Here is a 27,932-nt window from a genome sequence, read left to right as displayed (position 1 = left end):
TCCACGTAACCAAGTTTTAAACCCCAAACATCCTCTAAGATGTTGCTTTTGATGAAATGCTTATTAAACTGTACACCACATTCCTCACACAGTACACTGACCATCATTTGACTCTTCTTGATGGTTTGGGGTCAGGAGGCTCCCTGATCACATCACCCTCCTACAAGCCCAGGGAGGCCACAGTGTGGTGTGTGGCATCGTGGGCTCCCACACGCTCTGGCCCCCGACCGCCGTGCTGTGTGTGGTTTTGTGTGTAGTATCGCTTTCCGTCTCCCTGCTGGCTGGTAATCACCGTTCCCACTGCCCACTGTTCCACAGCCTCTGCGGACCCTTGACAGCTTCTCCCAAGAACAAACCTGGGAGGACTGTGAACCACGAGTCAGCGGGACCTGAACATAAGCCAGAGGCCTTGAGCAGGACGCAGAGGCCCGGGGCCTCAGGGAGGCTTTTCCCACCCACTACTCCCACTACTCTACAGCAGCCCCGCAGCAGCCGGGGGCACCTGGGGCTCCCCTGGCCAGGGGGCTAGGAGCCCTGTGAAGCCGAGCAGTGCTCTGTGAACTCCTGGGTCCCAGCCACGTTTCCCACACCTTTCGTCTCCTTCACTTGGGAAAACAGGGCCCTCGAGGGAGCCTCTGGGAAGAAAGTCGCAGACGGTGCTGAGGCGCATTCTCCCAGGGGGCAGCCAGGCCCCTGACAGGCAGTTTCCCAAAGTGAAACAGAACCCAGAGGCCCTTCCCAGGGACTTGCTGGGAATTCCCAATCAGCCCCCCCCCCCCCCCCCCCCGCATCCGCAGATTCCGCATCCGCGGATTCAACCAACCGCAGAACAAAAATATTCAGAAAAATAAAAACGCATTTGTGCCAGACGCGTGCAGGCTCCTCCTCCTTGTCCTTCCTCCCTAAGAGACACAGCGTGACAGTGATTCACACATTCGCTGTTATAAGTGACCTAGAGATGACTCAAAGCATACAGGAAGATGTGTGCAGTTAACGCAAATACACACCATGGCCATCAGGGACCTGAGCACATGGGTTCTGGTACCCCAGGGGTCCTGGAGTAGCACCAACTGTGCCTTAGGAGGACGGTTAGTGCCTCTTTCTCCCTCCCAGGTAGATCTTTTTTGTTGTTGTTGTTGTTGCTGGGGATTGAACCCAGGGCCTGGGCATGCAAGGCAAGCACTCTACCAACTGAGCTCTACCCCCAGCCCCCAGGTAAATCATTTTGAACCAGAGGATGTGAATGAACTTTCTTTACATTCAACAGTTGAACCGCATGACGCCACATTTGTGGCAAGATGGACCATCTAGAGGGCAAATGTTATCTAGTCATTATCTCCAGGTATGCAGCCACGACAGGGTTAGTGTCCAGTTTCTTTGGTTGAGCATGCATGAGTTACGAAATTAGGTGGATAAAAGTTATTTTTTTCAAGCTTTTCTTTGGCCTGCAATTCCAGCAACTCAAGCAGGAGGATCACAAGTCTAAGGCAAGCCTCAGCTACTTAGCAACACTATCTTGAACCCCCCAAAAAGAACATTTTAAAGAGGGGATGGGGGTATGGCTTGTGGCTTGGTGGTAGAGGACCTCTGGGTTCAATCCCCAGTACCACAAAATGAAAAGTTAAAAAAAAAAAAGCCTCTCTCCCCCATGTTCCTCTTTTCTGTGGCAGTTGAGCCCCCAGTGGCTGCCTCTGCTGGGGTGTGTGGGGGGTCACAGGGCTCCACTGGACATCTCCCAGGAGAGCTGGATATCTGGGAGCCCGGGTGCCACCACAGAGTCCCATCAGCCCCTCTCCTCTTGCTCCTGCCTTGCTCAGCCCGTGCCCCCACAGTCTTTCCACCTGCTCTGCTCCAGGGCCTCAGGGGCCTCTGAGCAGCAATGAGAGGCTGCCCAGGAGCTGGGAGACCAACACAGGCCTTGGAAGGCAGGTGGGTGAGAGTGAATCCAGCCTCCGGCACCTTCTACTGCTCAAGTGACGTTCAACTAACTGACTATTGGTTCTCCCGGAGCCTTGTTCTTCTCATCAGCAAAATGGAAACAATACTTCTCACTGGAGCTTAGACGAGCTGATACTTGCCAAGGGAGGCACCAGGCTCAAGGGACAGCTCCTAAATCACAGGTACTGCTATTATTAAGAATATCTAGAACACAGGGGCCAGCCCAGGTGCTCAACCCTGGCTGCTCTTTAAAGCACTTTAGGAATAGCATTTGCCTGTAATCCCAGTGACTCAGGAGGCTGAGACAGGAGGATCCAAGTTTGAGGCTAACCTCAACAATGTAACAAGACCCGCCGTCTCAAAATAAAAAAATAACAAAGGGCTGGAGATGTAGGTCAATGGTACAGCCTTTGGGTTCAATCCCTAGTACCACAAACACACACACAAATTAATTATAATAAAATAAAAAATAAAGTACTGTACGAAGCTCATAAAAGATGCTGAGGTCCAGAGTGGGGCGGATATTTCCACGTGGCCACCGTACATTGCACTTCCTTTCCCTCCACAAATTCATGTCCGCAGCATCCTTCCCAAAGGCCTCAAACCACCATCTCCAGGAGGCCATCAATAAGACTCCCAGGAGGACTGGAATTTTTTCAACACTCCAATCTGATTCAAAATCTGTATGGAATTCACACTTAGCATTGTGTCAACTGGAAAACATTTTCAAATTACTTCTTACATTTTTATTTTCTTCCTGTGAGGGCTCTGGGCACACAGCACATGATCAAAAAAAGGCCAAGCAACACACAGGGTCCATGGTTCTCAAAGTGTAGCCCCAGGCTTGCAGCATGAACTCACCCTGGGAACTCATGGGGAGCTAGTCCCTGCCTCTGGAACCCTCATAGCTGCATGCTAACCGGGGGCAGGGGGTGGGGGGTGCGTCTGTTTTAACACATCCTTCAGGTGATTCTGGGCTTGCTGAGCTAAGCTGGAAGCTGGTCCCCACCCGTTGCTGCCAGGTAAGTAAGACCTTTTCTTCCTCAGTAAGGATGGGCCAGCAGGAGTGTGAAACTGGTCTGTCCGTGGTGTGGTTAGAACACTTCAGAGCAAGGAAGCATGATATGAACAGTCTCACCTGTAGATTCCTATCTACGATCCCATCCCCTTATCTGTTACCACTTAGATTTCTTGCAAAAAAAATCTGCCAGAACACTTAAAGTTTACCCATTTACAGGTCCGTTTTTAAGCCTAATTTTTCCTGTTTTAAGTGGAATATGCTGCCAAATGTCCACTTTGTCATTATGACCCAGGAGCTACATTCTAAACCAGCTTACAGCACGGGGCCATCAGCAGTTTGGATGTTTGCACACAACGTCAGCAGGTGCCCTGCCACTTGGAGGCTTTGCACTTGCCTTCCAGATGTCCCAGTTTGTCCTGTCGCAGTTACCACATGCTGCTTGTTCAGTGTGGGTTCCTCAAACAGCCCCAGCCTCCCTTCTCATCTGGGTTGAGGAGGCACAGAAAACCCTGCTGGTTCAAACAGTGTGCAGACTAAGAGGAAACGGAGCTCGAGGGAGCGTCCCACAGGTCAGTCCTGACCCTTCACCAGCCAGGGCCGCTCGGGGCGCTTCAGCCTGCCCAAGGGGATGAGAGTTTCCTGGGAGCCTGACGTTTGGTGCTGCGCTGAATCCTCCAGCCTGGATTGAATGTGGGTTTTTAAACCAAGGTGCCGTCAGGGAAGTCGGATTACCTGGTCCTGGAGTTTCTGGAACATCAGAGGATGTGGTTCTTCCAGGATCTTTTCGTTGAGCCGAGACTGCCCCTCCACGTTGACTTGGGATGAGGCCTTGTTGGACAGAAAGGTCACGTAGATCTCCTTGGCCTTTTCCTGCATCTGGAGGAGACAGAGGGGGCTGTCCGTTACCTGCAGACACAGCCCTTCCCTGCCTGAGCCCCTACTCTGCCCTATGGCCAGGCTCAGAGCAGTTGCAGCCTTGGGAGCTCTAGCTGCCACTCAGGACTCCCAAGTGGGCTCATGGCGTCCAGCCCCACCCTCCACCCTACTTGTGTGTCTGTGGCCGCATCTCCACTAACCACTCAGAAATGATGAGAAAGTACCCTGGCCCAGAGTGAGCCCTCACTACCATTCAGGACCTGGGATACATCCTCCAAATTAAGGGCTCCTGGGGATCTTATTAAGTCACAAGAAGGAATGAAGCACTGATATATACTCCAATGAACGAATAAACCTTGAAAACATTATGCTAAGTGAAAGAAACCAGATACAGGAAGATATGCACCATATGATTCCATTCACATGAACTGTGCAGAATAGGTGAATCCAGAGACAGAAAGATTAGTGGTCACCACGTGTTGGGAGAAGGAAGAAAGAGAGAGGACCGCTTGATGAGAATGGTGTTTCTGTCTGGTGATAAAAAAGAGTTCTGGAACTACACAGTGGTGACACTAGTACAACACTACGAATGTACTCAGTTCCACTGAGGTGCACCCTTTAAATGTTTTGAAAGGTATAGTGAGACACTGAAAATGGTCAAAATGGTGAGCTTCCTACTAGGTATATTTTACCACAATGAAAGAAGTCAAGGGCCGAGGGTGTAGCTCAGTGGTAGAGCACGTGCTTAATATGCGTGAGCCCTGGGTTTAATCCCCAGCACTGAAATAAGGAGGTCAAGGTAAACCTAGTTCACATGCCCACCAGGGATCCAGCCAGCACCTGCTCTATAGGGTACAGACACCTTCTAGGTGACTCCCATTTCCTCAGTTCCCTGAACACCCAGCAAAGTGCCATTTCCCGTAAGCCCCTCTCCTGATGAGGACAGGGCCAGGACAGGTGACGCGTGCAGCAGGCTCAGGACACGGCTCCAAAGCCTTCAGTTCCACCCAGTTCCCTGCCTGAGAAGCACAGCGACCTCTGCAGGTGCAGCCTGACAGCCTCCGGGGCAGGCTGTGCTCGCTCACGGCCCCCCTGAAGTCCCAGTGCAGTCCTGCCAGGAAGCCGAGCCCTGAGGAGGTCAGGCAGCAGAGACGACAAGATGCCCACCCATCAGCACTGTGGCTGCACCCAAACCCAGCTGGGGTGGGAGTGGAACGTACCCCCATGGGAAGGAGCCCGGCTTCACGGTGAGCACTTTGTCTTCAAAACAATGTGCCTCGTGTTGGGGCTGCAGACCTGTGGACTTCCCCTGAGAGGTCTATTTTCTTTGAGAGAAAGGAGACTTCCTGTGCCCCTGCCTCACCTGCAGCTAAGACAGGCATTTCTCCAAACATCACAAGTAAGTCATCACCATACCCTGCGGAGAAGGCCTCCAGAAAGGGCTCTGAACTGCAGCCTCTCAGCTCCGATTTGCCGAGGGAGGCGAGGGGGCTGGGGGGGCGGCCTGGAAATCTGCCTTTCTCTCCAGAGAGCCTTCTGGGGCTCTGAGTACGCTATGGAGCTTGGCTTAGAAAATTCTAGGCTCTGAAAACCTTCTGGTCTTATGGAAACCGCCCAAAGTGTTCTAAAACTGATGCTTAAAAACAGGGGGGGAAGAACTTTTGTGGTTCCAGAGACTAGAAGACCCCACTAGGCTGCGGCTTGACCAGGGTCCCCTGGGAAAGCGAGCCTCGCCAGTGCTTACAGGAAGACGGCCTGGGTGGGGGTCGACCCCCACCCCAAGTCCTGGAGTCTGTTCTTTCTTGACTATCAACATAAACAACCAGTTGATGTCAAACTCAGGGACAAGGAGCCTCTTAAGGTAAATATGGATGTTCCAAGGACAGGTCTGGGGATCATCAGCGAGGCCCAGGGGAGCAGCACTTTGTACTCTGCACCTCTCAAAGACCCATCCTCTCTATGGAGCCAAGAGTCTTCCTCCCACCACCCCCTGCCCTGTCAGGAAGGAACATTTTTGGAAAACCACTTCCTGTTTTACAGCTACTTCACAAAAGTAGAATTTCAGCCTGTCAGATTAGCTAACTCCATGCAGAGCCCTGTGGGCAGAAGGCCTTCCCTTCCCTAGGACACTCACACACACACCATAGCACACACATGCACACATGCGCACACACTGCCCATGGGAATCCAGGCTCTCTTAAGTAGTTCAAGAAAGAGCCGGGTAATGAGTGGCCTGAGATTGAGGTGGGGGCAGCAGGCCACAGGGCAGGAAACAGGTGGCAGGTCTACAGGTATACAAGCCCCAGGACCCAGACTCACCTCTCCCACCAGCCGCCCCTCCTAGGTCTCAGGGGGTCCCGGACCTGCCTCAGGCCTGCCCCCATCACATGCCCTGAGGAATGGCCGAGCAGCAGAGCTTATCTGAGCCAGGATAGGAAGCATGACCGAAAAGGGAAGCCCCGAGACCGCCGACCACAAGCCGGTCACGGGAAGGCCTGCTGTCCAGACCGAGAACACTGAACAAAAAAGAAGAACCAGTCACTTGAGCTATCTTGGTACATTTTTCCAGAGCTTTGTTAACCCTATTCTGGCTGCTGTTAGGATAGGAAGAGGACAGCCATCCCTGGTGGGGTCGATTTGGGGTCTGTGATCTGAAAAAGAGGCCAGCTTCTCTTCCATGGCCCTGAGACACGCCAGATCACAGCCTAGACAGGGCCTCTCGCTCCCTGAGGAGACCTAATGAGCCCAGCTTCCAACACACCCCCGAAGGTGCTACAAAAGGACCCTGCCTGGGCCTTCCAGGTCGGGGACTGTGGATGGCAATGTCTGCACCCCGGCGAGCTCCTTTCAGGCTCCCCCAGTCTGGGCCTTTCCTGGCAATGCCTCTGCTTGCCCACAATGCATCAAGTGAACTCATTCTGAGACCCAGAGACACCCTCCACTCAACAGCAAAGCCCTGCTCACCCAGCACAGGGAAGGACGTGGCTAGGCCTGTGGGTTCCTCTCCCTTACTCGGGAAACATGCAGCTGTTTCCCACTAGGAACCTGAAAATCTGCTTTGACTTCACATCCCCATGACTAATGGCCTCCACGTCCCCAACTTCTATGGAAACATCCCACAAGAAAAGTATGCGCTGGAGTCTTCCTTCTTCCCTCCCAGCAGCTCCTCTGCCACCAGCCAGCTCAGCCCAAGAGCCCAGACACTCTCTGGGCCTCACACTGGCCCCCCGCCCTGCACACCTGTCCTACCTTCTTCCCTAGCTCCCACCCTCCAATGGCCTCAGGAGTTTCCAACACCTCTTTCTTCCTATCTTCTTTGGGCTCTTGTCCCTCTGTCCCCTCCCTAAATCCTGGGGTTCCCCAACTACATGCTCTGCCAAGGTTTCGGCCCAACATTCTCCCCCAGGCCCATATGCCAACTGATCCCTAGCAGTGTGGACAGGGATGTCCCATTAACACAGCAACCTTTTTACCAAGAGCAGGGGTGTCCCTGCTGGTCAGAGGTCCTACGGCCTCTCCTCCAGGAAACGGACACCAGACGCCCTCTGACACCCACACGGCCCCCACGCTCTCTCTGGCTCTGCTCGCATCACTCTGAACGCACTTCCCATCATCTCATCCCTCTCCATCCCGAGACCCTGCCAGAGGCACCATGGGAGATGACGCACAAGAGCACTGGGGGACCAAGCCACCAACTGTGTTCACGTCGACTTCAGAAAGAGAACGAGGCAAAGAAAGTACTGAGTAAATGATAGGAGAGAATTCCCGAGAACTGGCCAAGAAATGGGAGGAGGCTGAAGGAGGAACAGATGGTGGGACAGACAGCAAGAAGAACAAACCCAGACACCTGCAGGGCTCAGAGGAGGTGACAAGAGGCACGGCCAAGGGCAGGGACCAGGTCACCAGGTAGAAGGGAGAAGGAGGGCAGCAGAAGGAAGATGTTAGTCGCCCAGGTCCTTGATCCCTGCCTCCAACCCCAGGCAGGGACCACCTCCTTGCTCCCTTCCTCCAGAAGATGGGAATTTCCTTAAGAAGTTGACTGAGGGGGGCTCCAGACAGAGGCAGGAAGGAGGGCAAAGATGAGCTGCCAAACGGGATTCACGAGGCTCAGTGACGCATCAAACATAGACCCCAGCAACCTCTCCCACCCAACAGAGGAACACATGGCCCTGTGGCCCACCAGGAAGAGACCGGGGGGACCTCATCTGGAGAAAACAAAAACATAAAAACAGAAAATGAAGGTAAAGTTGAAATCTTCAGTAGGGACCAAATGCCAAATAGATAAAGAAGGAGGAAAGAATAAATAAAATTATGGGCTCAGTCCAGGGATTAGGGTCACCACTGGAAAAGAGACCAGAACCAGATTAGGTGGTGCCCCCTGGGTCCCAGCCACTGGGCAGCTGAAGAGGGAAGATCCCTGGAGCACAGAAGATCTAGACCAGCCTGGACACCATAATGAGACCTGGTCTCAGGGAAGAAAAGAGAGGACAGAGGAGAGACAAGCCACCCAAACGGAAGGAGCTAAAAAAAGAAAAAGAAAAAAAGTAGAAGCCATCATCTTAGCAAGGTAGGAGGCTGAGGCAGGAGGATTGTCAGTTCAAAGCCAGCCTCAGCAACGTGGCGAGGTCCTAAACAACTTAGTGAGACCCTGTCTCAAAATTAATATAAAAAGTGCTGCAGATGCGGTTCAGTGATAATGCACCCCTGGGTTCAATCCTTGGTATTGAAAAAAAAACAGAAATAATAGCAATAACATGAGAACATTTCCAAGAACTATAAATTTCCATATTAGGAGGCTTTACAAAGTGCCCACAAAATTAATGGACCATGTCTCTTCAAAGCCCCTGATCATACAATTTTAGAATTTTGTAACATAAAGCAGATCCTATACCATTCCAGAGGGGAAAAAAGCAAAACAAAATAACTTATACATAAAACACTGATGCTTAGAAGCAGGAGACAATGGAACAGGCTGAGGTGTGCTCCGCGGCAGAGCACTTGCCGAGCATGAGCAAGGCCCCGGGTTTAATCTCGGGTACCACCATCACTCTACCAAAAGAAGAGGATGACAGTGGGACAATGTCCTCAAAACTCTAAACCAGAGCTTGGCCGGAAGGCCAAGAAGTGACTGTGCCTGCAAGATTCTCAGTGAGTTGCAACCTAGAATTCCTACACATCAGTGAACTGGGAGAGATGGAAAAAACTAACACTGTCACTCCACTGTCCTCACACCTCCAGCTGCCCAGGTCCCTTTCTCAGCTGTTGCTGTGTGCCACCAAAACAAGGGAATGATGTGGCAGAGGAGGAACCAGGTCCCGGAAACTGAAGCCTTTACCTTGTGGCACAAAGAGGGCAGAAGTGTGGAGCAGTGGTCAGAGAGCTGTCCCCAGGAAAGCCAGGCTACAGGGACAATCTAACAGCATCAAGCTGAACAATGCTGTGGGCCAGTGGGGAATGTGAATATTGGAAGAACAAAAAATGGTCCAAGAAGGAAAAGGTAAGCCAGGCGCCTGTAATCCCAGTCACTGGGGAGGATGAGGCAGGAGGATTGTAAAATTGAGACTAGCCTAAGCAAACAAGGGAGGTCCTCAGCAACTTAGTGAGACCCTATCTCAAAATAAAAAGGGTTGTCGATGTGGCTCAGTGGAAAAGCATCCCAGGTTCAATCTCCAGTACCAAAAAAAAAAAAAAAAAGGAAACTATAATAGTAAGCAAGCACCTCTTTGCAAACAATAAGCAATAAATTCTTCATCATAAAAATGTCACAAAGATCTAAGTAAGCAATCCCTGAGCTACCGCAGGAAGAAGTTGTATATAATAAAATAAAAAATAAAAAGAACTGGAGATGTGGCTCTATGTAGAACTCCCCATGTGGGGTGGGAGCGGGGGACAAAAGTCACATCGCACAGGCTGAGGCCAGAAAGAATGCCCAAACCAGAGGCCAAGGGAGTTCCGGAAAGTGCTGAGGGAAGAGAGAATGACTCCTTATTATACCCACTTGTGAACTGAATGAATGTATTTGTTCCAAGGAGCATATGTCACCTTTGAAATTTTCAAAAACACTTAAAAAAAGAAAAAAAAAAAGAAAAAACCCACAGGGCTGGGGACTTACAGAGAGTGCTTGCCTAGCCTGAGGCCCTGGGTTCATCCCAGCACCACAGAAAGTAAATAAATAAATCCCTAAAAACATACTCAGTAATGAGATCAAATGACAGCATTAAACAAAAGAGATAAAAACAACCAATACCACAGGACCCCCCATAACTCTGTAGATTCTACCATACTATTAAAATGCAAAGTGCTGTTAGGTTGAAAGGCCAGGGCAAGTCACCCTCAGAGCTGTGATCATTAGAAACCTTGCCCCACCCCCACTCTCGGTGTGGTTTTCACAAATCTGTACCAGCTGCCAGCCGTTGCAATCCCGGCCACATAGAGACCCGGCCGCTGTGCTGTGCGGGTGCTGACTGACGGATGAATGAATGAAGACAGGGGCAGCCAAAGAACAAACACTTTGTTGGAGTTTTTTCTGAGGTCTCATACGACACAGATGCTGGTCTGTTTTCAAAGCTAGCGATAGCTCCCGTGCTAATTCAAGGAGGAAAGGCACTTGAGAGAAAAAAATGTCAACCATAAAGACATTGAATGGGAGGGAGGGGCTTTGGGACCCAAGTGCTGATGTGACACCTGGAAGGTACAGCAACCACGGAGGCCCCACGGAGGCCCCATGGAGAGGGTGGGACATGTCACCCTCACAATTTTCTAAGTCCCCCACAATAAATGCAGAGTGTCAGGACCCTACTAAACGAGGGGGCTGCTTTGCCTGCCGGCCAAGTGACAAAGCAGGGACGGGGGGGAAGGCAGTGGGGAGCCAGTGCTGCTCCACTATTCGGTGCTCTGGAGAATAAAAGCCCCAGCAGGATGGGATGTGAGTCCAGCCTTCAAAGTCCATTGCCACGGCTGAGACTGCAGGGCCAGGGGACAGTCCTGCTGCCTGCGGAGCCCCCAGGGGTTGACCGCCTGAACGCAGGAAGTGAGAGCACACTGTGGTCCAGGCCTGATTCTAGGCGCTCGGATACCACAGGGAAGATGAAGCCACACGACAGAGGGAAAGACAGAGCCAGGAAACCAACAAGCGACTGTACAAGCTATCTGAAGTCAGGGAGTGCTGCATGAGTCAAGTCAAAGGATGAAAAACAGACCCAACAAGGTTCTCTTTAAAATAACCAAGGCAAAAATCGAGATTTGCATCAACCCCAAAACTGCCTTAGTTGACTACAGAGATAAACCCTCCCACGCCTCCCTGCTGGGCCAGATGTGATAAGTGTGATTGCGAAATTCAGTTAGGCCCAGTCCAGTGCCTGCGTCCTCCTCCTCCTCCGCTTCTGAAAATAAGAGACTGTCTTACGCTGACTCCCTAGTTTTACTTCCTGTGCTGCAGGACACAGGAGAGAGACCTCACAGGCTGGAGTCAAGGACCCGGGTCTGCTTCCTGGTGCAACAAACTGGGTGGCCTTAGGTGAGCTGCTGCTTGACCTCTCAGACCACATCCCTGCACCTGTGAATGGGAGCAGTCGAGAGGCTTCAGGCAATGACCCACACCGAGCCCGGACACCCCAGGGTCATTGATGCCTCTGTCCTTCCCAACACCAGCTGCTTTCTTAGGCAGCTGGCAGGTGAAGGTGACATTCATGGTACTGAAGTAATCGCCAGGCACATTCCAGGCTTAAGCCTTCCAGAGTCTTAAGATGGGCATCAGGGATGGGGGCATGGGGAGGGGCTGCCCTATTCTATATGCCTCTCTCTGGGGTGTGGACAGGCAGTGCCACCTAATACCATACCTGCCCCATGGACACTGAAGTCCTACAGAGGCTTTCCAGGGCCTTGGCCTGAGGTGACCTCCTTGCTGTGGCACCCAGATTCCCAGGTGTGGCCACACCTGTCCCCAGCCTCCTCTGCAAACAGAACCCTTCCACCTCCTTGTCATCTTACAGGGTTGGTCTTCCCATATGCTGTCCCAGCTCCTTGGGGACACTATCCCCCACCCCCAGCCCCCAATTCAGGACTCAGCTTTGAGTCACTTCCCCCTGAGGGGCCCCAGTGACCACCCACTGCCTGGGCTCCCACAGGCCCCCCACTTCCCATTTCTATTCTCACCATACTTGCAAGGTCTACTCCCCAAAGCAGCTCATCCAGCTCACCCCTGAGGTATCTCCAGGGCTTCTCAGGATGCCTGATGCTGAGCGGGTGCTCCCCACAGTCGCGGTGACTTCAACTGAACAGACGAACACGGAGCAGACGTGCAGGCCATTTGCCTGGGTGACCTGAGCACTGGTTTGAGTCCAGCTTTGCCATAGCACGGGGGGACCTCAGCTTCCTTGTCTACACTGCAGGTGAGCTGGCCCTAACACTCTAAGAACAATGGGCATCTACTCAGCCCTGACACCGAGCTATGAGATTGGTTACATCCATTGCACAGGCCAGCAGGTACTGCTGGCCCTGGGCCCTGTCCTGGGTGTGGGGGACAAAGGGGAACCAGGAGCACTCCTGCCCTGAAGAACTCCAGCCCCGAATCTTACCTGTCCCCTCATCTCTCACGTCCCCCTGCGGCCTTCACCACCTACGATGCTCTAGTCAGAGTCGTCCAGAGGAAGAAGATGCCAGGAGAAACAAGAGCCCTGGCCAGTGGGCAATTTGTCTTAGAATCTGTCCTCGTCGCTCCAGAGAAGGAGGTGGGGAGGGAAGGCCACGATGCTCCCTCTTGGGGAAAACGTATCTGAGCCTGGAAGAGCCTCAGAACAAACCAGCGTTGGGCATTTTCCAAGCAGTGGACCGTGGACAATGGCAGCTGGCCCCCTGAATTCAGGCTTTTGGAGATGGAGACTCCATCCCTGGCAGCCCACAAGCCACATCTGCCTGTGGAGATGTTTTGTTGGGCAGGCAAGGTTTTAAATTTTTTAAAAATGAGCTCAAATATGGTTTCACATAAGACCCCGAATGTCCAGCTTCTCTGGAAAACCAGCTGCAGGGGTGGACAAAAGGGAGAAGGAGCTTGGGACAAAAGGCCCCACAGGACCCTGGGACAAAGAGTAAGCAAGCCAACACCTGAGCATCCCATCAGTGAGCTCGTGGGGACAGAACAGAGGAAACCCTGCCAGCCACAAGCCCCACACAGGCAGCCCGGGCCCCACATCTGCAAGCCAGCAGCCTCACGGAGCTGGTAGCCCTGTAAACCAGGTCTCATACCCACCAATCTAAAGCCTCCTTCTTAACCTCACTCACCTCCTTTACACCCAGCCTTCAATGGCAGAAAATGCAGCCAACATGGGAAGTTAAAGGCTACCTCCAATAAAAAACACACATCTACTAGGAGAACCATCAGACACTCTCGTGTGGGGTGTCTACCAACTACAAAGCACTTATAAAGATATACTAAATAATTGACAATCCATCTGATGAACGCTGTGCTTTTATCACTACTCATCTGCTGATCATTTTACTATGTCCAAAAATGCCAACGTGGCAAACTCTGGGGAAGCATCCTCATGACTTATTCATGAAGAGAAAGATCACACACAATGGCAAACGCTAAAGGACATAAATCATTATTTTTACTCTAAATATTGGCCCATTTGGACAGCTCCATTGAAACGCGGATTGACCCTCTTTTTCAAATTATTAATATTTGATCAACATAAGATACCTAATCAGAAGCTTAAATTTTCCCCCAAGTCTAATATAAATCAGGCTTCTTTAGGCAAATTCAAAATCTATGAGGCAAGCAGCTGTAACTGGATAAGAAAAAGGAAAAACATGATCAAGAAAATGATCACAAGGTAGAAAGAAATACCTGCTTTTTATCTTGCAATTTCTTAAAATCTTCACATGCTAGCCAGAACAAAACATTTTCTTCGCTGAATTCCTTTTTCAAAAATTCCTATGAATCAAAAGGAAAAAAATATCATACAGTATTCTACTTAAAAAGAAAAAAAAAAAGATGCATTTTCCTTCAAGAAATGATTTGGCAAAAATTCAACAGATGAGGCTGGTTCAATTATCCTTTGAGAACTCCACCCTGAAAATAAAGAGCATGTTTAATGTTAAAGCTAGAATTTCATATGCATTTGACCTTAATGGCTTTGACACTGTAGAGAAGAATAAAAATGAAGCAGGACTCTACTTGCATTTCTTAGCTGACAATAAATTACCAAAAAGTAAATTAAAGTGGGAAATGTATTAGTTCCTTCCAGCCACTGTTTAAACAAAGTACATTCCTACAAAACCAGGCCCATTTTTTTTTTTAAACAAAAGAAAAGAAAACATATTAAGCATGTCTAAAAAACACTACAATGACGGCTATTTTAAGTTGGAAGTGCGTTTTCTTTCGGCAGCGGTTGGGAAGTTGGTGCATGGACAGCATTTCGGCCGTGTGGAGGCTTCCCTCACATCTAGATGATGCTCCAGTGGCTTGGTATCTGGGGCCCAGAAGCCCTGGCACAACCTGCCACTCTCTCCCTGACAGGGACCCACAGCATCCTGGCCCCACACCTCAAAGACAGACGTTGCTGAGGTTCATTCTCAAAATTCCCATGTGGTCCTCCAACGGGCACTTAGAGGTCTGCTGGCTGAAAAAGTCGGTTCTAGGTGGCACCGACAATACCCATCCATCTGCCTCCTCTTGGAGGTTCTCTTCTCCAAAGACACTACTGTCTCTATCGACATTTCAGAGAGACCTAGGCCACACCTCCCAGGCAGCCCAGGGATGGAAATTCTCCATACAGACTCCACTGGGTTCCGTACCTTCTCTCCATCGCCTCCCACCCCACGAAAACCAGGGACCGACCACCTGCCCCTCGGTGTCACGCCCTGGCTATCTGTGAGAGCGCTGTCAACATGACCACGACAGATGAGAAGTTCTGACTCTCCAGTTGGGACAGTGTTCAGGATCGGCCTGTTTCCCCCCAAACCCCTCTAAACCTCATGCATCACATCGATCCCAATTAACAATGAGAAAGGCGAACCCGGAATCTCTTCACGCCTTCAGGGTCTTCCAGCAGACTCTCCAGGGAGGTCGCCCACTTGGCCGTGGTCTTGAGGCTCTGGTGGCTGCTGCTGGAACTGCCATCACTGTCATGGATGTCTGCAAAGCAAAGTTCAGACCACGGTCAGGGGCCCAAGGACACTGCTGTTCATCTGCACACGGTGGTCACCCTCACCGCCCCAGCCCACAGATGTTAAGCTGCATGCCAGGCTCTGTTAGGCACCTGACGTAATGACTTGCTCCAGTGAGACAGGCGCTAGTACTTCCGGTATTGTGTACATAGGAAAATCGAGGCACAGCAGATGAGAGGCTTGCCACTTTCTGACACATCCACCGGCCAGCTCACAGGCATTCCTAAAGTCTCACTCCAGCTGCCTCCCCTACCAGAACCCGGACTCCCCAGCACTCCTCCCCGACCTGCAGCAGGCAGCATCGTGACTGTGTGGAGTGGTGACTATTCGCAGGACTGACTCCCACTAATCTGAAAATTCCTGTCCATCATCATCTTATCTATTTGCCGGCTCCTACCTTGTTGCCTGGCATAGAAAACCATGGAGCAGAAAGGACCAGGACCAGTGTAAGGATGCAAAATCAAAGGGGTTGCCAAAGTACTCAGAAATCAAGGTAAAGAAACTGAGGATTAAACCCAGGGGCACTTTAAGACTAAGCCACATCCCCAGCCCTTTTAAGGTTTTATTTTGAGAAAGGGTCTCACTAAGTTGGCAAGTCTGTCCTCGAACTTGTGATCCTCCTGCCTTGGCCTCTCTAGTTGCTGGGGTTATCAGGTATGTGCTACCGAACCCAGCTTCATGTGATTTACTTAAAATTAATCAAAAAAAACATATGATGAACAGAATACCAAAGTTTAAACCAAGACAGGATCATTCTTCTGATTTTCCATTTAGACTCAACCTCCAGGACGGCTCAGCATCCCACTGTTACATACTGGTCTTTGTTTAAACTTTTGATATTTGGTTCATCATGAATATTTTTATGTAATTTTGATCTTTTAAAACACTATATTAACTATCAATTCCCTGAGGCCTGAGTTTTCAGTGAATAGCATGAATGGGTGACGACTCTGCATCCCAACATCTCTCACCGACCGACCTAAGACATTGAAATCTTATCTTTTTTTAGGGTTGGGGCTGGAACTCAGGGCCCGGCAAATGCTAAGCAAGTGTTCTAACACTGAGCTACGATCCCAGCTTTTATATCCCCTTGACAAAAGGAAAGAGGACATGGGATCTCCACTAAGGCACTGAGGCCACTCGAGTGCAGGAGGAAGCGACAGCACAGACGCGTCTCCTTCTACAGAATCCAGACTCAAGGAAAAGCCACTGGGAAGTCACTCTGGTTGGTCTCAGGTTCAAAACCCAGCTTGGCAATCCAAACTATAAGACCTTGGGCAAAATTCTGATAGAGTATACCCCTGACCTCTAGGGTTACCCTAAGGATTCAAAAAGGAAGCGCTAACAGCATGTTTCACAATGGCTAGTGGAGAGGATCTTGAATGCTCCCCAAAGAAATGATAAATGTTTGAGGTGGCAGATATACCAACGACCTGATCTCATCATTACACACTGTACTGAAATGCTACATGGCACCCTGTACAATTATGTGCCAATTGGGGAAGTGCATCAGGGACCTGGGAACATACTTGGGCCACAACAAGCTCTGAACAAGTGTTAGTTCCTTTCTCCCCTTCCCTGAGATAATGACCGGTAATACTTTTTCCCTAATGACTTTTTTTTTTAAACTAGAAGCATGTTTTTATAAGCAAAGTTTAAATCTAGTAGAAAATAAACTTTTAATTAAGAAATCAATGAAGCAAATTTTTAAACAATAAGTACTCATCCAAAAAAGGAACAAATAAAGAAAACCACTTTAAAGGATTAATGAAGTCTTATAAATATGAATTGCTACAAATAGCTACGAGACCATTCTACTAAAAATCTTCTCGAATCAGGGCGCGGTGGTACATGCCTGTTATCCCAAGGACTCGGGAGGCTGAAGCAAGAGGATCTCAAGTTCGAAACCAGCCTTGGCAATTTAGCAAGGCCCTAAGCAACTTAGTGAGACCCTGTCTCAAAATAAAAAGTAAAAAAGGCTAAGGATGTGGCTCAATGGTTAAGTGCTTCTGGGTTCAATCCCCAATACAAAAAAAAAAAAAAATTTTGTAGAAAATTCATATCAAAACACACTGGGCTTAATAGAAGTAGCTTCAAGGATACCTGATGTTCTGTTAGAGTGGAAAACATACACATTAACTGCTTAATCCACTAAGACTCCACCTCCTAGCCCCTTAAGCTAAATAAAATAAAACAGAACTACAAATCCAGCCGGGACTGTGTTTCAATATGCAGAGGTGATGGAGTACCTAAGAGAGGAATCCATTATTTGGGACAAATCCATTCCTCTAATGAGAAGAGAAGTCACTGGGCCACATCACCAAACAGACCTGATGGTTTTCTAAAGTGCCCCATCCAGTATGAGGATATGAAATGAGCTCCTTGCTCTCTTTGTCCCTGCTGGGATGGCAAGCTCCTGAACAGAGCGTCTTCCCAAAGTTCAAATTCAAAGATCATCATTAAGAGAAATTTCTGCATCAGTTCATTCTGCCAAGCATCCGACTAACTCACTCTTCTGCTCTTTGCCCGGAGAACACAGTCTGACGGTTCACTCCACTTCCCCAGCAGATCCTCTCTTAAGTAAATAAACCCAGACACACAGGATGCCGTTCCAGGAACAACCTCAGGCTGCCCCTGCCATTGCAGAACTACTACTGGGGCTGGGAGTTTTCAACTTTGGTCTGAAAGGATTCCAAAACCTTGACATTCTTTTCTATAAGAATCCAAACCACAGGGGTTTTCACTGCAACACTATCTTGAATATCAATATACACATGGATTCCCATTTGCCAACAGGGAGCCAAGAGAGCTAAGACAGCTAGCCCCAGTGCCACAGTGGCTGACACCACTTTCATTCAGAGGTGATCAAACCTAATATGCTAATCATTTTTGCATATTAGGATTCTACATCAGCTTTCATTTGAACAAAAAATCTTATGAACTCAAAACCCACTAATTTGGTCTCACCCTTTATAGACTGGGAATCAAAAGTCCAGAGGGAAAATGACCTGTCCCAGGGGACCTGGCTAAGGAACTGAAGGACAGAATCAGCACTGGGAGCTCCACCTAAGGGAAACTGTCCCTAGCAAGATCACCTCCATGGGGCTGCAGGGTCCCTTAGAACATAGACAACAGATGGGCCCTCTATTTGATTCTCTCTTGAACTCCTATTCCTGCATCAAGAATAAGGAAATAACATCCACAATTGATACCATTACAGAAGAGCATGGAATTTTTAGGAATGGAGTAGAAAGCACACCAATGGGAAGCTTCTCTCAGTAGCCATGTTACTGGTTTCCTGGCTTTGGCATCCTGGATAAAGAGAAAGTCCTTCTTGCCTTCTGCCCACTTTCTGCCCCAGAGCTGCCCAATAGGTGTCTCCTACTCCCTAACTATCTATCATGTTTTCACTTTGCCCAGAAATATTGGTGTGAATTTTTCCTAGACTTCCAGATTGGCTTTCAAGGTTTTGGGGGGTTTTTTTAATTTTTTTTTTTTTTAGTTGTTGATGGTCACAATACCATTATTTTATTTATTCATTTTTTTATTTGGTGCTGAGTATCAAACCCAGTGCCTCACACATGCTAAGCAAACGCTCTACCACTGAGCCACAACCCAGCCCTCCCCCGCCCCACTCTTAAGTTTTATTAATGCTTTTGGCTGTGTTCCCCTCCTCTTTAAATCCTTCTTGATTGGTATCAGTATAGACAGATCTTGATAGAGCAGCATTTGCAAAGGCCATCCACTTTTTGGCGTCTGTTAGTCTATTTTTCATAACTGTAGTGAAATATCTGTGGCAGGTTAATTTATAAAGAAAAACAGTCTACTTGGGCTCATGGTTCTGGAAGTACAAGGTTGAGAGTCATGGCCATTTTGCCAGCAGAATCCTGAGATATCAAGGCATCACAGACGAGAGATAGGGAGCACAGGTGTGTGTTCTGCTAGTTTTTCCTCTCTCTTTTCTTAGAAAGCCAAAAGGATTCAATCCTGGGGGCTCCACCCTGATGACCTTATTTAATCATAACACCTCCCAACAGCCCCACCTCTAAACACCATAGTCCAGTACATTTCCACCTTCTTTTTTTTAAATTTTGTGGTACTGGGGATTGAACCCAGGAGTGCTTTACCACTGAGTCACAGCCCCAGCCCTTTTTATATTATTTTTTTATTTTGAGACAGGGTCTCACTAAGTTGCTTGGGGCCTCACTAAATTGCTGAGGCTGGCCGTGAATTTGCAATCCTCCTGTCTCAGCATCCCGAATTGCTGGGATTACGGGTGTTTGCCACTGTGCCCAGCCAGCTCAGTTTCCACCTCCTTAATACATCCCAACGGGGATTAAATTTCAACAAATGAACTCTAAAGGACACATTCATACCATCCAAATCAAATGTCTCTCTTTTCCAAGTCACTATCCCCAGCCTCAATCCAGTCCATCTGACACTGCCCTAGAGATTGCCCCGAACCCAGGACATCTGTCACTCGGGGTCTACTCCTCAGACTTCCTCTATCTTCGGAAGTGCACCAAGTCAGGGATTCCTGAGCCTCCCGGGTTCACTTTAAAGGTTATTTTCAGTCCAGCAATGTACAGGAGAAATAAATAACCTTGCTCAACAGCAAGCAGGTTACTTCTGAGCTGAGCAATAAAACAATACCAAGATTTCACTGCTGCCCAATTTCTGGCCTTCAGATCCAGAAATTTCCAATACTCTTTTATCCTTTATCATTGGTAAAAACTTCCTTTCGTGGATTGTACAAGAAAGCAGGTTTGCAATGCATACATAGTAAAAACGTTAGCCATGTTCTCCTAACAGCTTTATGATCTCTCATGCTAATGATGAGCCATTTGTCATAGCATTTGTTTCAATTTCGTCATATTCCGTTTATTTTGTTTTGTTTTTAGTCCAGTTGTAAAACATTTGCAATGAACAAAAGTTTTGGAGTTCTATGGGTTTTTTATTTTACCTCCTTTTAAAGCACTTCAGATCTTCTAATTTTTGCATGTAAAATACTAATTTTTCAGTAAATTTATCTTCAGATTAATCTATCATTAGTGGATAACATTTAAAGCTTGGAAGTTATTTACAACATGTCAGGTTCTGTGCTGAGCTTTTTACCATGGGTCAAATCATTCAGTTCTCCCCAAAACATTCATGAGGTTAACAGCATTGACACTTTGTAAATGAAGAAACAGAGGCACAGGAATTTTCAAGTCTCACCCAGCTAGGAAATGGGAAACCATACTCCAAAGCCAGGCAGCCTGGCTCTAGGGTACCTGCTCTTTCCCATAAGGCTCCATAACTTTATTTGTAATTTTTTTTTTGAGGTACTAGGAATTAAACTCAGAACTTGCACATACTAGATAAGTGCTCTACCACTGACCTACACCTCCAGCCCTTTTTAATTTTTTTTAAACTTTATTTTGAAACAGGGTCTTGCTAAATTGCCCAGGCTGCCCTGGAACTTAGGATCTTTCTATGCTCCTGCCTCAGTCTCCCTGGTAGCAAATTATAGATGTATACCAGTGTGCCTGGCTATTTTTGGTTTTGATTTCTGCTGATCTTCACACTAAGAAAGGCCAGAATGCAATAGTCTTCAAAAGGCTTAAAACAATTACACTGGGGAAAAAGACTGAGAAAGCTAGGTCCAATTCCATGGAGGGGAAAAAAAAAAAGTCTTATAAGACTAGAGTGGAATCCTCTATCACATAAACACAATGTACATACGTTTGCCTTTTACATTTATGCTGTTCTCTGTGGTTTATGACTTCAGTAAAAGCCACTTTTTTTCAGAGACTGGTGTAGCACCTGCAGGTGCCTGGGGCAGGTTGCTTGCAGCCTATTTCATAATGCATTATTTATAGATGCTATGATGTCACATCTGAGATTTTCTCCAGATATTAATTCCCTAGAAATCCATACTCAAAAGGCATCTGCAGCACTCAGCAGAGCTGCATGCTTCCAGCTTGGATTTCTGCTATTAACCTGCATGATTTCCACAAATATTTTAGTGTGATCTCAATATTCAACTTCCTCAACAGCAGAGGCAACTTGCATTCTCAAAGGATCTGTCCTAAATATCCCCTAAATTCACAGCATATTAAAGAAAACAAAGTAAACATTCAAGTCAAGCAGAAGGCAGAGATGTTAACCCTCAATTCCAAAGTGGTTTGGTACAACACACACCGTCCATGCTCCTTTCCAACACTCTCTACTGTGAAATGAAGTTTCAAGGCAAGTACACGCTCCACAAAACTAATTTTAAAACCTCACATCACCTATACCACATCAAACACAGTACATTAAAAAAAAATCATCCCAATTTAGAATCAGAGAGTCGTTTGTTATAGCTGGTGATCTCCTAAGCCTCCCTTGAAACTGGGTCATGGAAAGACTGTATCTAAATATGACTTAAGTGTTTATCACACCAGTATCTAGCTTCTGAGAACTACCTTAGAGATATACAATGCCCCGGGGGGGGGGGGGGGGGGGGCGGGGATTGAAGTGAACTACAGTTAGCAGAAAATTATAATCAAAGTGAAAAAGTTTTAAAATAATCATAACAGCCAGCACCTGCGACAGGAACCCCAGAACAGGCTGCAGAGGGTTGGCTGGTACTTAGACAGGTGCTTTGGGCCTCAAAGAAAAGTGCTCACACTGCCCTTCAGAGATCACCTGTGCACCTGTGACTGCAAGCACACACACACACCCCCAACCTCTGCCCCGCCCAGGGCCAGGGACAAGGCCACGGTATTAAAAAAAAAAAAAGGCTGAGAACATCTCCTGAAGGGGTGGGGGCCATTCCTTACGTTCCATGCTCTGGGGTCCACCGAGAAGTTCCACGCAGACCAGAATCCCTCTGCCTTCTCAGAGCTGTTTTGAGAGAGAAAGACAGGGCCGCAGGGCTCTGGAGCACCCAGGGTCCAAATAAAAAACCAGCCTCAACATCCTCTTTTGAGCGGACCAAACAACAGATGGCCACTGGTTTCCAGTATCCACCAGAGGGAAGGAAACAAGGACGTCGAACTGTTATTTGCAGCCACCCAAGAATCCCCACTTTTCCGGCAGAGGCCCAGAACAAGAAAATGATCATCTCCATATTCATTCTCTAATGACCCAGAGGCCCTGTCCTGGGGCTGAAAATGAAGACCTTGGCATTGATTTTCTTCTCTTCCCAGAAGCCCCCATGCTTCCTCTGGGGCCTGACATGAATGTATAAATGTACCCTCCCCCTCCCCACTCCTCTTCCTTCTCCTTGCTCTGGCCTCAAGTCAAGGTGAGTAACACTGGGGCTGGGGGTGTGGCCCAGTGATACAGTGCTGGCCTAGCACACATGAGGTCCTAGCTTCAACCACCAGCACCAAAAAGGAAAAAAAAAAAAAAAAAAGGTAATTTAATTTTAAAAAACAAGGTGAGTGACTTTTTCCCTCTCTAGAACCAGAAAGAAAGACCACACCCTTTCTTAAGAGCAAGAGCTATGTCTTCCTCAGGGTCAGGCCCTCATGTATATAAATTATAAACGATCAATATTTCCTGAGGATTGAGCAAAGCTAGGTACGGAGCAGAAGATGGCAGCTAACAAAAACTAAGCATTTCCTGTATGTAACCCTCCAAACTGCATACTACCTGGAGGTTGGCCCCATCATTGGCCCCATTTTACAGAAAAAGAAACTGAGGCACCAGGAGGTGAAATAACTTGATACAAAGAAGCAAGCAAGGAAGTGGAGGAGCTGGGTTTCCGCCCAGGTTGGCTGGCTGGAGAGCCAGGAGAGCCCAGGAAGTGCCAGAAAGGAAAGGCAGCATCCTCTCACTCATGGATCTTACTGTGAATTCAGAAGATGTGGCCAGGAGTTCCAAGATGGAAGGGGAGGGAGGGAGAAGATGATCATCCCCATATTCATTCTCTAAGTATATTTTAACATGGTGACTGAACGACTGAATGTGCCCAGACTTGAGTCGAGTGTCCTGGTCTGCCCTTCTGAAAGGGGTGGCTCTGGAAACTCCCGGCCCCGTAGTGACCTCTGCAGCTCTGCAGGAGTTCCTGCACCGTCAGGTACAGAGGACAGGGAAGTGACAGGTTCTAGAGCAGGGAGACCCAGGTTTGGGGACAGGACAGGGGACATCTTTGGGTGACAAAGGCACAGAAGTAGAACTGTCCAGTTCCCCCAGGGACAGAGTGGGGACTGGGGAAAACAGGGCTGGGAGGGAAGGCTAGCCAGAATGAGGGTCCCCAGGCACCAGGCCTAGGGTCAACAAGGTTTCCTAAGCACTTAGCAGGCCCTCCAGAGATGGAAACTGGCCTGAGAGGGAAATTTGTCCCTGAAAGTCTACAGGGGACTGTTCCGCTCTAGCAGACACCTCCTGACAGCTCTTATCAAGGGGCTGCTGCTGCTGCCTGCCTGGGCCCCTGCTCCCACTGCCACCCCAGAGCTGCTGCAGTGGACAGCTATCTGGGGGAAGCACAAGACACTCATGAGAGTATATTTAGCACAGTTCAAACAGCAAGTCCCCAAAGCCCAGTGTCGGGGGGCCAAAGGGATTACTCAGCCTGGAGAGAGGAGGGTTTGTTCACCTAGGAAGCACTAGAGAATGGCCAAGCCAGGCACCTGCCTAGGTGTCCAAGTTTTCTACCAGTGAGAGAAGGACACATAAGATCAAACACAGATCAAAGTAGCCAATAAAGCACCATTAGCGCCTCAGGCTCATGGGTCTGCAGGCTGCTCTCAGTGGGGGGGTCAGAGCGGGTTCCACAGAGTCAGCTGGCTCCTGCACTGACCTCACCTGGACAAAATATCACCCTCATCCTGACCTTGCTGTACCAGCAGGCCAGATCTCCTTGAACCCCCAGGCCCAGCCAGTATGGTTCTCCAGGGAAAGTTCCCCAGCTGCCAAGATGCTTCACTGCTGAGTTGCTAAAACAAAGACATTAAATTGTTACAAATACTGTCATCTTTAAATAAAAACATAAGCCCAGCAATAAATCTCAAACTGTTCCCAAGGGTTTAATGGGATAATGTATAACAGGCCTGGGTGGCCTGCCTGGCAGGGTGGGAATTACTCTGACACAAATCAGGGTAACCTCAGCTTTGCTTCTCAGGTGGGCACACCCCAGTAATCAAAAATACAAATTCTTGTGAGGGGCAGGACAAGAGGACAGAATCCTTTGAGGGGTCCTCACATTTCAGTGGCTTAAAAAGTCAACTGGGATGCTTGCTAAAAATGTAGTCTACTTTCCCTGCCTCACCCCAGTCCCCAAGATTGGACTGGTAAGTCTGCAAAGCTGACTTTTACCAAGATCCCTTCATTCCCACCCAGTTGGTAGAACATACTTTGAGAAACTTCTGAAAAGAGACTAAGGGAATCCCACTTTGGGTCTTAGAATTAGGGGCTAGGACCTCAAAACCCTCAGCTTAAAGACATCATGTCTAATAAGACTTTGCTGAGCCCGGCATATTGGCACATGCCTGTAATCCCAGCAACTAAGGAGGCTGAGGAAGGAAGATGGCAAGTTCAAAGCCAGCCTCAGAAACTTAGCAAGGTCCTAAGCAACTTAGCGAAACTCTGTCTCAAAATACAAAATACAAAGGGCTGAGGATGTGGCTCAGTGGTAAAGCAAAAAAAAAAAAGACTTTGCTGAAAAGCAAGAAAGGTCTAACTAAAGATGCTTGGGAGGCAGGACTGTAGCCAGGTCCAAATCAGGAGTTCTGCAGGGGTGGATCCAACTTTTGTGGGGCCTGATCTTATACAATCAGAGAGCCTCTTTAAGAAAAATAATTCAAAATTACCCCCCAAAATCAGTTCAGGGTCCAGGTGGGCATGGTGGGGCATACCTGTAATCCCAGCATCTTGGGAGGCTGAGACAGGAGGATGGTGAGTTCAAAGCCAGCCTCAGCAAAAAGCAAGGTGCTAAGCAATTCAGTGAGACCCTGTCTCTAAATAAAATACAAAATTGGGCAGCAGATGTGGTTCAGTGGTCAAGTGCTCCTGAGTTCAATCCCGGGTATAAAAAAAAAGTCAGTTCAGGGTCCAGCAGATCACTTGGCTGGCTTCCCAGTACCTCCTGCGGGTCCTCATTCCTGCTTTCTCACTAGGCTCCTTCTTTTCCTGATGTTGGGGGGTGGCCAAACTGGAGGGGCTCATGTCCTTCCCCATGAGGGGCGAAGACTTCAAACCTAAACTTCTAAGGACATCAGGCAGTTGGAGGCCAGGTATCCATGTCAACCCATGATGGTTAGCTGCTGACCTTTCTATCATCAACCACACTTTGATGGGCTTCAGTTGGGCTTCATTGTTCCTGCTCCAGGTTGCTAAATCTGCCTTCAGTCTTTTTGGAGTCAACCTGGCCACATGCAAAACACAATGAATTCACATATCTCCCATGATTCAACGGTTCTATCTGCGAGTCTTCAACCCAAATGCAACCCAAATCAATGAACAACCCACTCGGGGATATTCACAGCAGCTCATTTATAGCAGGAAAAGAGAAAAGACAGAAACTCATAACTATTACACATTTATCATGTTCTCAGCATTGTCCCAGGGGCTTCACATGTTTTAGAATATATAAGCCCACAGTTTTATGAAATCCACTTTCCAGATGGGGAAAATGACCCAGAAGTATGCTGGTATATCAACTCTCCAAGGAGGAAAAAAAAAAAAAAAAAAAAAGCCTTGATTTTTAGCATTTGCTTATTTTCATAATGTAAATATCCCGCCGCAGCTAATTTCAAGTTACCTATGGTGTAGCAATCAGTTCCTATATTTTCTGAATATTTAGTAATTGGCTCTTGCAAGCCAGTTTCAGCTGGCTACAGCACATCCTTGAAATTGCAACACGGGAGGTCCAGCGACTTAGCTCAAAGTTGATGAATGATAGTCTGGGTTAGAAATAGAGTTTAACTTTGGAATTCAGGCTCTGATCACTACTCCATGGGCCTATGCTGGCAATAGGGAATGACTACCATCAACACCCACAAGGGAATCCTTAGGCTCACATGCAACACTGAAAGACTTTACATTACCACTAACACTAATGGAGCACTTAGAATGTGCTGGGCAACAATGTAAGATCTTTACAATAACCCTCTGAAGTCCAATTTTTTTTTTTTTTTTAATACTGAGGATTTAACCCAGGGATGCTTTACCACTGAGCTACATCCCCAGTCCTTTTTAATTGTGAGACAGGGTCTTACTGGCCTAGGACTTGTAATCCTCCTGTCTCAGCCTCCCCAGTCACAGGGATTACAAGTGTGCACCACCACCCCGCCTATGAAGTCTGATTTTATTACAGTCACCCTAGATACTAAATGCAGTAATCTGCATAATTTGATCGGGGGCACATGCTTAAGGAGAGGGGCAGCTCCCATTATTTCTATTTTGCAGTTTCTTATTCTGCACAAAGTGGTTGCACAGCTATGAATTGGTAGGGGTGGGGGTGGGATACCAACCCTGCCGTTCTGGTTCCAATGTCTTATCTTGTAACTACATACAATGTCAGGTAAAAAAGAGGAAACGGACCAACACGCACAGACTCCCAGAAGTATGCAGAAGTGAACCTGGAAATGAGCAACGCAGGAAAACCTGTGAACTCCTGAGCATGGGAGTCAGACAAGCCTGGGTTTGGAAGATTCTCCATCACCTAAGTGTGAAGTGAGGCACGTTACCTAACACTCCTGGCTTCAGTTCCCCCTCTCATGGGGCTTCTCTAAGGGTAAAAGGAGAAGCCACAGAAGGTAGTGGACATAGCCTCTGGCCCACAGTAAGCGCTCAGAGGGTCCTAGCTATTGATATGAATCAAAAGAATAAAAGGATTGAATGAGGGGTATGGTTTCATCTCCACCGTGTGTTCTTTATCTCATCAAGTTGCCACAAATTGTGGCTTAGACTAATCCAGAGTGATGGCCAAGGTGAGTACTTTGTCATGTCAGGACTTCCTGGCGTGAACCACGCAGGTGTACCTGCTCCATCCTGTTATTCAAACACCTTCGTGGCCCCACTTTTTGGTTCCGCGCTGTTGCAGAACCGCCAGCCCCGGCCCGGCTGCCGAGTGGGCTGCGTGAGGTCCAGCCCTGCCGCCTCGGGGCGTGCGCGGGCACCCTTCCCACCAACGCCCACGGCGGAGGCGACGGACTCCACAAAGGGAAGCCCGCCCGCGTTCTGCTTTCGGTATCTGGGTCCCACACTACCTTCGAAGTTTGGGGGCGTTTTGGATCTCCTTTTTCTCCCAGACCATCACTAAAAAGAAAACTGAAGTTGTTCCCCTTTCGGCCAAACTTCCTCCCCGGGGCGTCTCTCGAGGCTCAGCGCTCCCGCAGCAGCGGGGACCTCGGGGGCACGAATCGCAGCAGGGAGAAGTGGCAAGTCGGCCGGGGCTCCCGTCGGGGCGGCACCGCCGAGCCTCGCCCCAGCCCAGGACGCAGGGAAGGATGCCCAGCGGGCAGCGCCGTCCCGGCCCGCCGCTCGAGGTCCCTTCCCGCGCCGCGACAGCCGGCCCCGGGAGCCACTTACCTGACGGCGGCCTCTTCCTGCTCAGCCGGCTCACAGCGCGGTTGAACATCGCCGCGGGGACCCGGGGGAGGAAGGAGGAGCAGCCCGGCCGCGCGGCGGCTGAGCCCCGGCGAGGCTAGAAGGAGGAGGGCGAGGAGGAGGAGCCCGCTCAGCGCCGCCCCGGCGCGCCCGGCCCCCGCCCGCCGCCCTCCTCTCTGCTAGGCGCCGCGTGGCGCGCTCCGTGCGCCTTTCCCGCCCGCGCCGGCCCCGACCCTGGGTCCCGCCCCCAGGTGCCAGGACCCGGCAGGACCACCCAGGTGACCACAGCCCCGCGCCTGGGACTGTGTGCGCACTCCCGAAGGGAGCTTGCGCCGCCCGGGACTCAGGAACCCTGCCAAGGCGGTTAGCGCATCCAGGGCCCCTGGCCGCGCGGCGGAGCTCGCCG

At 49.1% G+C, this 27,932-nt stretch overlaps 1 protein-coding gene across 4 annotated transcripts in view; it reads right to left on the bottom strand.

Moving 5' to 3' along the window:
- Nucleotides 1-27,632, bottom strand: part of Rgs10 (regulator of G protein signaling 10) — a 36,628-nt gene extending 8,996 nt beyond the window's left edge. Inside the window, exons 1-4 of one of the 4 annotated variants that reach the window (XM_027929942.2) lie at nucleotides 27,509-27,632; nucleotides 14,854-14,972; nucleotides 13,683-13,769; nucleotides 3,692-3,835 (exon numbers count right to left, since the gene is read on the bottom strand). In XM_027929942.2, coding sequence (XP_027785743.2) covers nucleotides 3,692-3,835; nucleotides 13,683-13,769; nucleotides 14,854-14,972; nucleotides 27,509-27,557 — 399 coding nt within the window. In that variant the 5' untranslated portion in view covers nucleotides 27,558-27,632. Of the gene's footprint in view, nucleotides 1-3,691; nucleotides 3,836-13,682; nucleotides 13,770-14,853; nucleotides 14,973-21,810; nucleotides 21,894-27,508 lie in introns of those variants that run through there. The other 3 variants (XM_027929943.2, XM_071610858.1, XM_027929944.2) reach the window with 3 other exon arrangements.
- Nucleotides 27,633-27,932: the final 300 nt, after the last annotated feature.

This window comes from Marmota flaviventris, chromosome 4 (genome assembly GCF_047511675.1).
Source record: "Marmota flaviventris isolate mMarFla1 chromosome 4, mMarFla1.hap1, whole genome shotgun sequence".
Lineage (NCBI taxonomy): Eukaryota > Metazoa > Chordata > Mammalia > Rodentia > Sciuridae > Marmota > Marmota flaviventris.
The sequence above is the reverse complement of the archived record's forward strand: the minus strand, read 5'-3'. Positions and strand labels throughout refer to the sequence as shown.